Source organism: Boleophthalmus pectinirostris, unplaced genomic scaffold, assembly GCF_026225935.1.
Source record: "Boleophthalmus pectinirostris isolate CB_2022bp ecotype Guang Dong unplaced genomic scaffold, ASM2622593v1 HiC_scaffold_7, whole genome shotgun sequence".
NCBI classification, from domain to species: domain Eukaryota; kingdom Metazoa; phylum Chordata; class Actinopteri; order Gobiiformes; family Gobiidae; genus Boleophthalmus; species Boleophthalmus pectinirostris.
The window spans coordinates 1,319,180-1,333,000 of NW_026571473.1; the positions used below are offsets into that span (position 1 = coordinate 1,319,180).

A 13,821-nucleotide genomic window follows, 5' to 3' on the forward strand; every position below is an offset into this window, starting at 1 on the left:
TCTTCCACAGATATTATTGTGACATGTCCCCATCGTCCCTGTGCAAACCTACACCCTCAGATGAGAGAGAGAGAGAGAGAGAGAGAGAGAGAGAGAGAGAGAGAGAGAGAGAGAGAGAGAGAGAGAGAGAGAGCAGGATAAATCAAAGAATGAGAGATGAGAGAAAGAGGAGAGAGAGGGAGAGAGAAAAGAATAAGAGAGCAGCGGGTTTCAGGAAGAGGAAACGTTGGCGTGGAGTTCGGTGCATGCTCTGCTCTGCTGCACACTTCCTGCACAGCTCCAATGCTCACACATACACATACACACACACACACACATACACACACACACACAGAGAGAGAGCAAAGATACACACAGAGCAGCTCATATGTGAGAAAGAGGAGAGCAACGAAAGGTAAGAGCGCACATGTAATACTTCCTACCTAAATCTACTCAAACTAGATTTAAGATTTATTCCTTCGTGAGGGGGATTCATTGCTGCGTTTGACCCATCTTACAATACCACAGGACCAACCAGTCAAGAGCATTGAGACCCATCTTGATCGACAGATTAATTTCTTTGGGTCACAGGTTTATTCTGACATTATTCCACAGACAGTCATATTTAACACACACAGACCGAAAAGCTGCAGGTGAAACTTGAACTTATTCTGCCTTTACCCTTTATTCCTTTGTCAGAGTTTTATCTTGACACCAGTTCATCTTCATAAAAACAACGAGAGGAAACAAACAAATCAGTAACAGAACAACAAAGTCCTACACCACAAACTAAGTCTCATCATGCATGTGTCTGCCCAGAGAGAAACATTTAAACTTCTTTATAAAATGGAAGAGTGTGGTGCAGTTTGAGGTTTTCTGTACACTTGTTCCTGAGCTCCACCCGTTTAACACATATGTACAATTTCATAATGTTTGCTGCTCTGATTTTCTTTTTGTTAAACGTGACTGAGCTCGAATCCAGTGTTTTGGATTTTGAACATATTCTGTGATGATTTTGACAAGAGATTGTTATTTACTTTGAACATGATTTTCAAAGTGTAAAGGTCAACTAAATTGTAAAACTTCAGAGTTTGAAGGTTTATAAACACTGCATTGGTAGATTCATTATAAGCTCTTATTGCCTTTTTTAGTTTTTTGGTAAAGATTAGATTTGTATTAGTCTTATATACAGTGTTGGGGAGTAACAGATTACATGTACCAGAGTTACGTAATCAGAGTACAAATTATGAGTAACTGTATTCAGTTACAGTTACTGTTTCAGTGAGTGGTAATTGGATTACAGTTACTTTGTTGAAATAATTGGATTACACGGTGGTATTTTCCTGTTTTCACATTTTGGGCTATATCCCTTTTTTTTTTTTTTCTCTCGGTAATTCCACTCATTGCCGGACACTAAACCAGGTCCAAACCAGGTCCAAACCAGGTCTAAACCAGGTCTAAATCAGGTCTAAACCAGGACTAAACCAGGTCCAAACCAATTCTAAACCAGGTCTAAAACCAGGTCTAAACTAGGTCTAAACGAGGACAAAACCAAGACTAAACCAGGTCTAAACAGGATTTAACAGGACTAAACCATGCTGTGTGGACCATGTCTCCTCGTCTTCTATCAATAATATTTTTAATTTGGTTAAATCTGGGCTTTTTATTTTATTTTAACAGACAAAACATTTTATGTGAAGATTTCCTCGTCTTTGCTTCTCTACAGCAAATCAAGTAATCTAAAGTATTCAGATTACGTTACTCACTTTAAGTAATTTAATGGATTCCATTACAAACTACATTTTGGGGTGTGTAATCTGTAATCTGTAGGGGAATACATTTTAAAAGTCACCTTCCCAACACTGCTTATGTGTATTTCCCCAAATCTCAATACAGTTGGTTCTGTCGGGCATTAGAGAACCAACTGACTGTTTTTATCGAGAACATATCTATATTTGTATATAATTTCAATTACTTTGGATAATTTATTTCAAATTTTATTGTGTGATTTCCAGTTTAAGTGATGGTCTATAGTTCCTCCTAAAAACTTGTTTTCAAAGATTCTTTCTGGTGGTGTATTATCGAGCATCATTTGTACATGATTTTGTGCTTTTCGTTCTGCAAAATAATAATAATATAATTTAGTTTTTTCTGTGTTTAGTGACAATTTATTAAAATCAAACCAGACTTTAATTTTCTCCCTGTCCACCATTTGAAAAAGCTGCCTTTGGTCTTGACCAGAGCAGTAGAGGGTGGTGTCATCTGCAAAGAGAACTTCATTTAACAATTTTAATGCAGAACATAAATCATTTAAATAAATCAACCATACAGATGTTACAATATTTATTTCAACATACTGGTATGGGTAGGCTTGTAACGATAACAGATTTTGCTAGACGATTATTTGACCGTGAATTTAATGCGATAAACGATAATATTGACATTTTGAGACCAATTTCAACTATTATAATGACCATGGAATAAAAAAGCAAACACATCCTTTCAAAGATCAATAAACCTGACTTTATAAAGAACATTTAACACAGGAACTGTAAGACAACCTAAAATAACAGGCCAAAATAAAACAGACTTAACATAGGACTAGTCTAATCTGACTCACAGTGAGGACTTGTTCACAAAAATGCACTTGAATAAAACATTGCTGAACCAAATACAATCAAAGCAATAAATAAAATGGATTATTAAGTTTCTGTAACAAAATTGCCCGTAAAAGTGATTTTATTCATTGACTTACATTGGTATATTGTGTCTCTCTCTGTGGCTGCTGTTGTGGCCTCGGCAGTTTTGATCATTTAAATGTTCGTATGAACCTGTGACACAGGATGCTGTTTCGTTATGAGGGAGTCTCTGTCCTGTCTGGTGTCGTGTCGGTGTCTTGTGGGATTTCAGTGGATTTCGGGTTCTCCCGGGGGGCGGGGCTTGTTCTGTCACTCGGGTTTGGGTTTATCGACTGCTGGGGTTTGAGACATTTCTTGTCGTCGTTTGTGCTCGCTGTATTTGACGCACGTGGCTGTTGAGACGTGTCCCACTCACCAGTGCTGATTCGGCATCGTGACTTGTTTTGGCACTCAATGATGAACTGTTCTGTCACTCTGACAGCGGCGCTTGTGGTGCGGCTTCATGTTAGCCGCACAGACAGCGGCGCTTTCTGCACTCAGACTACGCGCGCATCTGCTGTGCTGATAAAGACAGCGCATGTGGTTCAAGCGTCATTACACTTGTTAAACGAGAAGAGTCAGAGAGCGATAGAAGCTTCTAACATTCACTCTCTTTGAGAGCGAGAGCGAGAGAGCGAGGAAAACAAACAAACATGCAAATAGAATTTATTGCGGCCAGAAAAGTTATCGAACTCCTTAAAAGTTATCATACGATTAAGTGATTTATTGATTATCGTTACAGCTTTGATAGACAGCTCTGTAAACTTGCATGCACAGGTTCTCACAGTCCATATCTTTCTCATTTTTGCAATAGAACATTTTGATCAAGGTTCAGTTTATCTGTCACAAATAGAACTGCTTCACAATTACTTCTACCAATACTCGACTACACAGACATCATTTATCAGAACACCTCAGCATCTAACCTTTGATTGTTAGATGTAATTTATAATAGAATATGTAGGTTTGTATTAAGACGTCCCTATAGAACTCACCACTGTCAGATGGATTCATCACTCTGCTGACTCTCTCTAACATCCACAGCACAGCTACACTTTTTACTATTTGTGTTTAAATGTTGTTACTCAAAGTTCCCACCCTACTTAAAAGAGTTTTTGATTCCATTCAGATCATTTACACTGAATTCATACTGAACAACTATTTTTTAATGTTCCTATAATAAAAAAAAGAAATTGGCCGCAGAGGATTTAACTTTAAAGCCCCAAATGAATGGAACAACTTCTCCTCAATCTGATCAATGACATCGATCCATTTTAAGGCGTCAGTCTTCAGACACTTACAAACATCCTGCTCCTGTTTTCCATGAAAATACATTTTTGTTCTATGTACTTTCTGTTGTACATAGAGTTGCTTTTTTTCTTCACTGATTTACAAATATAAGTGTGATGATGATGATGATGATGATGATGATGACTATATACCATATACTATATACTATATACCATATACTATATACTATATACCATATACTATATACTATATACCATATACTATATACCATATACTATATACCATATACTATATACTATATACCATATACCATATACTATATACTATATATATACTATATACCATATACTATATACCATATACTATATACCATATACCATATACTATATACTATATACTATATACCATATACTATATACCATATACTATATACCATATACTATATATTATATACGACCTCCAGCTCTTGAGCTATAGTCTTAGCTGGAGGATTTGACCCATGACACAGGCAGAACATGCAAACACCATATAGACAGCAGTTCTAGTTTCTTATATGAAGTGGGAAAAGCATTGAGTTTACTACAAAAGATAATATTATTTAATTATTATTATTAAAGGTCTGGGAGTCCCTGCTTAGACTGCTGCCTCCGCGACCCGGCTCCGGATAAGCGGAAGAAAATGGAATATTATTCATATTATTTACGGGCCCCATATTGCACAAAACAGACTCTTGTGAGCTTTAAGTCAAGTTCTAATGTTGTTCTCTCCTCCAAAATAGACCTGGACTTGTGTTCAGTTTCATTCACACTTTGAGTTTGAGTAACTCTTTATTACTACATCTCCAAAGCTCAAAATGCTCTGTTCCATTTTGTGATGTCATGTAGTGGTATTTTTCAAGTGAACCACTCCTTTTACCTTTAGTTCAGTAGAGATTTGTTATTCCAGGGCTGAAATGATCAAAATGTTTCTGGTGGTGGATGGGGTTGTTTTTCATTTGAGAGAGGCTAAATATGCAGAGTTTGTGTGTTAAACATGTGTGAAAGAAAACAAATACATACAAATCACATAACAGATCAGAAAATAGTGTAAAATGGGCCCTTTAAAACTGTTCTCACATTTAGGTAAAAACAATTGAAGGACACAATCACAAAAGCTCCTTCTACTTCTCCCCTGCACCCTCCCCGCTCACAGGAGGAAACATTTTGTCTTGACAAAAGAACAGAGCACTTGAAGCTCTGGCCTAAGATGGAACCTAAGGCGACGTAGACTTGTCATATGGAGTCACCCTTTTAACTTTTCCATTATTATGAGAAAGTATTGAGTGAGTATTAAACAGAGCTAGACTCTTCTCCTGTGCATATACACACGAGACAGAACACACTCTCAGAGCCATGTGAAGTGACTGTTACTTCAACACAATACAAACAAATACTGTAGTAATTTACCAAAATGATACTGACATGAGAAGGATTATCTTCTGGTTAATGAAACCTTGTGATATTGTTGGTGAGTGCGCACGTGCACACACGTGCACGTACACACACCTGGAGAAAAAGTGTCACTCATTTGGGGTTGAGGAAATTGTCAACCCTAGTTCATGTTAAAATGTGAAACTGATGCTGTTGTTGTTATGACCTGTAAAAAAAACCCCAGCAATTTAAGTTCATACGATTTGATAAAATATTGACTCCACATTCATTCACATCATCTACATTTGAGTAGGAACCTGTGTTCAGAGACAGAGTTTAGACTATGGGCCCAGCTGATCACTAAAGGAGATCTGTGCTCCAGATCGTACACACTAGTGCAGAGGAGGTACACAGTAGTGCAGGTCAGAGGTGGTGCAGGTCAGAGGAGGTACACACTAGTGCAGGTCAGAGGAGGTACACACTAGTGCAGGTCAGAGGAGGTACACACTAGTGCAGGTCAGAGGAGGTACACACTAGTGCAGGTCAGAGGAGGTACACAGTAGTGCAGGTCAGAGGAGGTACACAGTAGTGCAGGTCAGAGGAGGTACACACTAGTGCAGGTCAGAGGAGGTACACAGTAGTGCAGGTCAGAGGAGGTACACACTAGTGCAGGTCAGAGGAGGTACACAGTAGTGCAGGTCAGAGGAGGTACACAGTAGTGCAGGTCAGAGGAGGTACACACTAGTGCAGGTCAGAGGTGTGCAGGTCAGAGGAGGTACACAGTAGTGCAGGTCAGAGGAGGTACACAGTAGTGCAGGTCAGAGGAGGTACACAGTAGTGCAGGTCAGAGGAGGTACACACTAGTGCAGGTCAGAGGTGGTGCAGCACAGAGGAGGTACACAGTAGTGCAGGTCAGAGGAGGTACACACTAGTGCAGGTCAGAGGAGGTACACAGTAGTGCAGGTCAGAGGAGGTACACACTAGTGCAGGTCAGAGGAGGTACACAGTAGTGCAGGTCAGAGGGAGGGCTTTCATATGAGGAGTGATACACACACTGGTCACTTTAACACATAGTCAGTCCATTTGGATCCATTTATTTCAGCAGTGCTGGAGTGTGTCTAAGCTTTGGGTGGGGCAATAAAAGCAACACACTGAACAAAAGCAAACTGGCGTCAATCTACCATCTGTGTTTAACAAGGGAAAAACCTGCAATTTTGTCAACTCCATCAGTTGTCAGATTTCAGGGCTGAGGGAGTTGACTGATCACTGGTGGAGTTGACAAATCCACCTGTTGTCTCTAAATGTGCTAATAACATATTAGTGAACTTACAAATGGGTTAAAATACCATTTCACAGTAAGTTAGATATTATATATTTAAATACTGCGTCAGTAATATTATTTACAATGTTGAGTTAAATGTATGACAGAATTGATATGTCAGACTGACAGAGATGACAAAGTGACCAACTTAGTAACAAATTAAATGTTTAATGTGCTGCTTTCTGTAGCACTGAATAGATTTGAGCCATTTTCATCTTCTGAAATAGAACTGTCAGTTGACAGTTATTTTCTGAGCTTGCTGTAAACAATCATATGAGGGTCAAACCAAAATAAAATATAGAGAGGCAGAGAAGAGGGAGGTAGAAGGAAAGTAAGTTTTTTATTTATTTATTTGTTTATTTGTATATAGTGGTTTTCACAGACAAATGCCACAAAGATGCTTTTTGCTTTTGCAGATCATTATTCATTCACTCCGTACCCGGTGGTTGTGTGGCTGCCAGTCTGCTCTATCAGCTTCTCTACCAACACTCACACACACCACTTTTATACTGGGCAGTGTGGGTGACCCACTGTGGCACATGATTTTCCCAGCGGTCTTCCGTACTAATCAGCTTTGCTTAGCTTCTGAGATCTGCCGGGATCAGGCTTTGAGAAGCACCCATAAAGAGTGTCTGGAGAGTCAGAGAGAGGGTCGGGGGAGGAGGGAGCGTGGGCTTTCCTCTGCTATAGTGAGTTTGGAGGTTGGAAGAGAAATAATTGACAGTTTAATGAAGTCTGATCAGTGTTAAACCTGTAGCATCTGTTCTCATCTGGATTAAGAGAGATTTGTTCAGTTTTCAGTAGAGTTCACACATTTTGTCAACTCCATCAATTTTTAGTCAAGTCCATCAGGTCCATGCTTTGTGTTTCAGTTTATGTGGTTTAAGTGGTAAATGAGTGTGCATTATTTACAGAAATGTATTTTATAACATTTAAAATAGAAATGTTTCAGTTTTCATATATACTCTGCCAAAACTACAAACTACAAAACAAGATGGTGAGTTTGAAAACCTGGAGTGTCCAGCAGCAGCACAGTGTCCAGACTTAAACCCCATCGAGTTGGTTTGGGATGAACTGGACAGAAGACAGAAGTGCCACACATTTATGGAACTTCTGCAACAGACTTGGGAAGAACTTTCTCAAGAATATTTTATTTCTATTGTAAAAAGAACGAGCCACAAGTGTGTTCAGCTGTTCTATCTGACAAAGGTCGACACACACATCAATCAAAAGTTTAGAATATGTTTTGGTCAACAGTAAAAAGTAAAAAATGGAAAACGTGTGGTGTTCTAAAACTTTTGACTGTCAGTGTATATCAGAGTGTAAGGGTTAAAAAGAGTGTGTCTGAAAAAAGAATGTGAACTCCTCTTTGTGCTCTGTTTCTTCAGGAGGACAGTGTGGATGTGAAAGCTCTGCGGGCGCGCTTCACTGCCCCAGCCTCCTGTCACGACAGTGAGTCCCCCAAGTCAGGCCGACCCGTCCTGCTCATACCCTTTAACCCCATCACAGACACTAACCCGCCCCCTCTGCACAGACGGCCCCATACCACGCCCCCTTCTGCCCGAGAACCTTCCATAGCCACGCCCCCTTCTGCCCGAAAACCTTCCATAGCCACGCCCCCTTCTGCCCGAGGACCTGCCAGAACCACGCCCCCTTCTGCCAGAAACCACGCCCCCTTCTGCTCGAGAACCTTCCATAGCCACGCCCCCTTTTGCCCGAGAACCTTCCATAGCCACGCCCCCTTCTGCCCGAGGCCCTGCCAGAACCACGCCCCATTCTGCCCGAGGACCTTCCATAGCCACGCCCCCTTCTGCTCGAGGACCTTCCATAGCCACGCCCCCTTCTGCCCGAGGACCTTCCGTAGCCACGCCCCCTTCTGCACTTGGACACCCAAGAGCCACGCCCCCTGTGGCCTCAGGACCCAGGTCCCAGCTTGGGCCTCTTCAAGCTCCCTCTGCCCCTGTGGATTGTAACAAAGTACGTCAAACAGGAGAGCTTCTGCAGAGCATGATGCTGCGGCACCAGAGGCCCCCAGGACCCAGACTGTCCCCGGTGCCCTCCTTGTTCCCAACGCCCCTCTCTCCCTCTGCCCCTCACATCCGGGCCCCGTCCATGCCCTCTGTGGGCACCGCTGTCAGAGCCCTGCCCAGACCAAAGAGCACTGACGATGTGGCCCCCCTCAGGAAACCACTGCCTGCCATGGCCCCCAGACCCCCCAAACCCAAACGACCTCCTCAGGTGAACATAGAGCAATGGAAGTCCTCAAAAGGAGCCCCACCTAGAGGACTACCAGTGCCTACAGGTCCGCGGGGCACCTCAGGTCAGTGTGGTTGGATGTTGGCTGTTTGTGAACACTGGGCCGGAGGGAAGTAGAATGATTAGTCTACAGAGTACAAAAAGGAACGCTCGGAGAGTTCAGTAGTATGTGGATGGTATGATCAGAGTACTGAGTTTCTAACAGGACAGACTTATAGGTTTACAAGTCAACTTTTAAACTTCACGCAGAAAGCCCCCTCCAACAGAATTTCTTCTGATGCTCATTTAAATATTTCACAACAGTAGACTAGGAGCTGTCCTGACTTCCACATATCTGATACTTTGCTGTGGCATGGTTGGGGGTGTTCTACATTCCCAGTGCTAGGACTGCTGTGTGCTGCTGTGTGCTGTCTGCATTTTATTCTAGAATAAAATGGTTAGCTGGTTTGCTGTTTGCATGCTAGTTGTTGTTGGCATTACTGTGATGGTAAAACTCTGCTCTGGCCTGTGAAAAGTGCTCATAAACTCCTCTCCTCCTCAGGGTCTCCTCTCCCAGGGGTCCAACTTGTCTCCATCTCAGCTCCCACGGGGGCCCCCAGACTCCCACAGAGAGACAACAAACCAGGACGACTGCCCAGACAGTCCACCACTGTGTGAGTGTCCTCTGTGTGTCCTGTCCCTGTCTCTGCTCTGTTGATGTCTCTGTCTGTCTCTCTGTGGACACTGTGTCTCTGTCCTTTCTGTGTCCTGTCTCTGGCTCTCTTCGGACACTGTATCTGTGTCCTGTCTGTCTCTCTGGGGACACAGGGACATTCAAGTGTGTTCTGTCCACAGGGACATTGATGATGACCAGGAGCCATATGATGACATCGGGAGCCTGGAGATCAACGGTGAGAAACAGTTTGTACATTGATGATTTTTTCTCAAATGAAACCTTTTTCAGACAAAGTCAAAACATGTTCACGGAGACAAACGGGGGGCAGATGCTCCACACTCTTTTAAACAAACCTGGCTCACACCAGATTGACGTGTGTCACTCTGCCTTCTACATATGATCTGAACAACTCTCAGTGAAAGTGATCACACACTACCACACACTACCACTAATAATATTCTAATATCATGACAAATATTTGAATCTGATTGGTGGAAGTGTCACAACAGCAGAACAAGCTGAAGAATGAAACTTGAGTTGAGAGAAAATGACATCTTCCCAGTCCACAAATGCACAAAGCTCTTCCCTCTAGTCTGTACTGACACTAAGACAGACTGAAGTCCATTGGTCCACATCACCAAGTTTGCTTTAGTTTGTTCATACTTTGCTGCTCTGTGATTGGTCCACTTGCTGCTGTGAGAATTTGAACCTCACAGCAGGAGGCTCTCAAGGTGGATTCTCGTGAGTTTGTCCATCCATCCAGTTTCTTCCATGGCCGGGTCATGGCCGGGCAGCAGTCTAAGCAGACTCCCAGACTTCCTTCACCCTGGACCCTTCCACAAGCTCCTCTGGGAGGGTCCTGGCCCGAGGCGTTCCCAGGCCAGCTGAGAGACATAGTCCCTCCAGCATGTCCTGGGTCATCCCTGGGGCCTCCTTCTGCTGGGACACAGAACACCTCCCGAGGGAGGCGTCCAACAGGCATCCGGAACAGATGCCTGTGTCACCTCAGCTCCCTCTTCGCCACAACAGTCCAATACAGCGACGGCATCACTGCAGACGCTGCACTATCCACCTGTCAATCTCACACTCACTCATGAGCAAGACCCCGAGATACTTGAACTCCTTCATTTGAGACTCTCCAACCACAGAGGACAAGACACCTTTTTCCAGATCAGAACCATGACCTTGGACTTGGTGGAGCTGATTTTTATTCCAGCTGCTTCACACACGACTGCACTTGTGAGTTTGTGAACTCAAATATATGTTGAGAATCCATCTTGCTGTGCAAAGTAACATTTAAACATGCACTAATGCTCACTAGGGTTATGGTGAAGGAAGTGAAATATTCTTGATGAAGGACTATGAGCACTGTATTGTTGTGTGTGACCTTTTTGTTGTTTTGTGCTCTCCTCAGACTCCTGGAGCGACTCACAGAGCAAAGACGAGGTGAGACATACAAGAGGCAGTTCTGAAGACGAATCACAACGCCACAGTTACTTCAACACACACCGACTGCCCAACACACACCGACTGCCCAACACACACCAACTGCCCAACACACACCAACTGCCCAACACACACCAACTGTCCACTCGTGAACAATGTGCACAGTGGGAGTGTGTGGGGAGGGGGACTTAAAGATGCTGTACTGGTGTTTACTGTCTTTAAAACGTGAAAAACAAAAGTATTTGAGTTTGCAGTGGTCCAGCGTTATTCCTCACGAACCTTATACATTCTGGGCATGCAAATTATTATAATTAATGTGACAGAAACACAGTTTTACTGTTTTGCAAAACACATTGAGGTGAAAATAACATATTTCTACCTTGAAATTTCTCATTACCTTTATGTCATATCTTATATTAAGGATTTTACATTATGAATTAACCAAATAATCTTCCTGCTCCAAAAAATATAATGTTTTAATTTAAATAACACATTTCCTAACATTTACACTTGAGATCATTCAGGTTATGTATTTTATTTTGTGCATTAGTTTCCATTGTCTGACTTGACAACAGTTGCTGTATGTTTCTTGTCTCTCACAGAATGACGAGATCTACGAGGACATAGACGCGTGAGTGCACCTTCCACATACACACACACGCACATACACACACACGCACGCACACACACACAACACGCACATACACACACACGCACACACACACACACAGCACACACACACACACACACACACACACACACACACACACACGCACGCACACACACACACGCACATACACACACACGCACAGACACACACACGCACACACACACACACACACACACACACACACACACACACACACACACACACACACACACACACACACACACACGCACGCACACACACACACGCACAGACACACACACACACACACACACACACACACACACACACACACACACACACACACACACACACACACACACACACACACACACACACACACACACACGCACACACACACACACACACACACACACACACACACACACACACACACACACACACACACACACACACACACACACACACACACACACACACACACACACACACACACACACACACACACACACACACACACACACAGTGTATTCTGGACTGTCTGTCTTCTATAAGCGTCAGTGACTTTATAATCGCCTCTGACGCGGTGTTGCCTCTTTGAGCCCACACCACTTCCTTTGTTTGCTAGACACATTCAGAAGCATGCTGCAAAACAGATACAAAAGACAAACTTATTTTAGCAAGTATTAAAGACACAGTATGCAGCTTTTCTGGACGAGTGTGTGTGACCTGCTTGTCTCCATGAAGATGTTGTTACTTTGCCAAGAATATTCCAAGGTATAGCCTTAAAGCTGCTGTGAAAAACAGACCTAGTTTATTTGAAATGGTTTGCAGAGGTGAGTTTGAGTTTATAAGGCCTTCAAAACTTTCAGAAACTCAGCAACAACTAGCATGCTGACAGTGCTCTTCCTGATTCTTGGAGATAAAGTGCTTTATAGTTAGATACAAAGAGGAAACGGTGGACTTACTTTGACCTCGAGAGCTGTTTATATAATATATCTGTACTGGGACAAGACACATTTTGCTCCAACCACAGCTTGAGAGAGAAAATCATGTACTGCCTCTTTAACTGTCTCCATGGAGAAAAGCAGGTGACATCATAAAAACTAAGAAAAAAGTGATTGTATTTGTGTTCAAGGGGTTAGTGTGTAGAGTGATGATATTTATGATATATGGATCAAAAAATATATCTCGATATATTTTGCTATATCTTAATATACGATATATATGTCGATATATGTTCAAGAAAAAATAACCCCCTAAAACTGAAAACTGCAAAAACAAATCTGCCAATTCCACAAGGTCCTTTTTTTAAAATTAAAGTGTAAGAGGTCGGCAGTTCATATAGGAACATTTAAGAATACAAAAAAACTTAATTACATAAATAATAATTTAACTGTAAAATAAAAGAAATAATGCATATTTCCTTCTTTTCATTCATAAATAAAACAACTCAACACAAGATCATCTTTGCATTATCTCTGTTATCCAGACCAGAACCAGAACCATGAGCTCATTTAGCAGAAGAAGTTCAGGATGTTCCTTATTTTAATAGATCCATGTTATGATCCAGCAGTAAGGAGCCCTGAGGTTTAATCCCACAATCCACTGCAGATCAAACCCAACGTTTCCAAACACTATTGTAGTGACATGAAGTGACACTGCAGCAGATTATTCATTAAAATCTTCTGCATAAATAAACTTTACATTGCTAAACTTTACAATATATAAAGCATAACGTTTCTAGAGCCACATCGGCCATTTTGACATTATAATGTGTTTAATGCAGTTTTGCGCACGTGTGTTTACATTTTACAGAAACTTAAGCGCATGACTCATTTGCATAAACAGCACTTCTCAGGCAGCTCAGCTCGTTTAGCTTCTTTCAGACTAAAGGACGTGACTCGGTGGAATATGAGGATGTGCTGCTGATGGTTTTGTCTGTAAATGGTGGAAAAGTTACGTGGTGCTTGAAGCTTTTCACTGGCACCAACTTTCACGGACTACTGCAGGATTCCTCAGACGTGAAAGAAACAACACACAACTCCCGGTGTGTTTATGAGGAGGTCACAGCAGCAGAAGCCTCACAAGAGTCAGTTTTGGATAATATAGACCTTTAATAAGCAGGTGGAGTGTACATGTTCTCCCTGTGTTACTGTGGCAGAGTGGTTATCCTGTCTCCTCTCTGGAAGAAGGTT

At 42.1% G+C, this 13,821-nt stretch overlaps 1 protein-coding gene across 1 annotated transcript in view; it reads left to right on the forward strand.

Annotated features, from left to right (window-relative positions):
• Window positions 1-13,821, forward strand: part of si:ch73-40i7.2 (FYN-binding protein 1) — a 53,745-nt gene that overhangs the window by 29,673 nt on the left and 10,251 nt on the right. Inside the window, exons 10-15 of the mRNA XM_055164730.1 lie at window positions 8,027-8,197; window positions 8,250-8,958; window positions 9,436-9,547; window positions 9,729-9,784; window positions 10,964-10,995; window positions 11,598-11,626. Of these exons, the coding sequence (XP_055020705.1) occupies window positions 8,027-8,197; window positions 8,250-8,958; window positions 9,436-9,547; window positions 9,729-9,784; window positions 10,964-10,995; window positions 11,598-11,626 (1,109 nt within the window). The remainder of the gene's footprint in view (window positions 1-8,026; window positions 8,198-8,249; window positions 8,959-9,435; window positions 9,548-9,728; window positions 9,785-10,963; window positions 10,996-11,597; window positions 11,627-13,821) is intronic.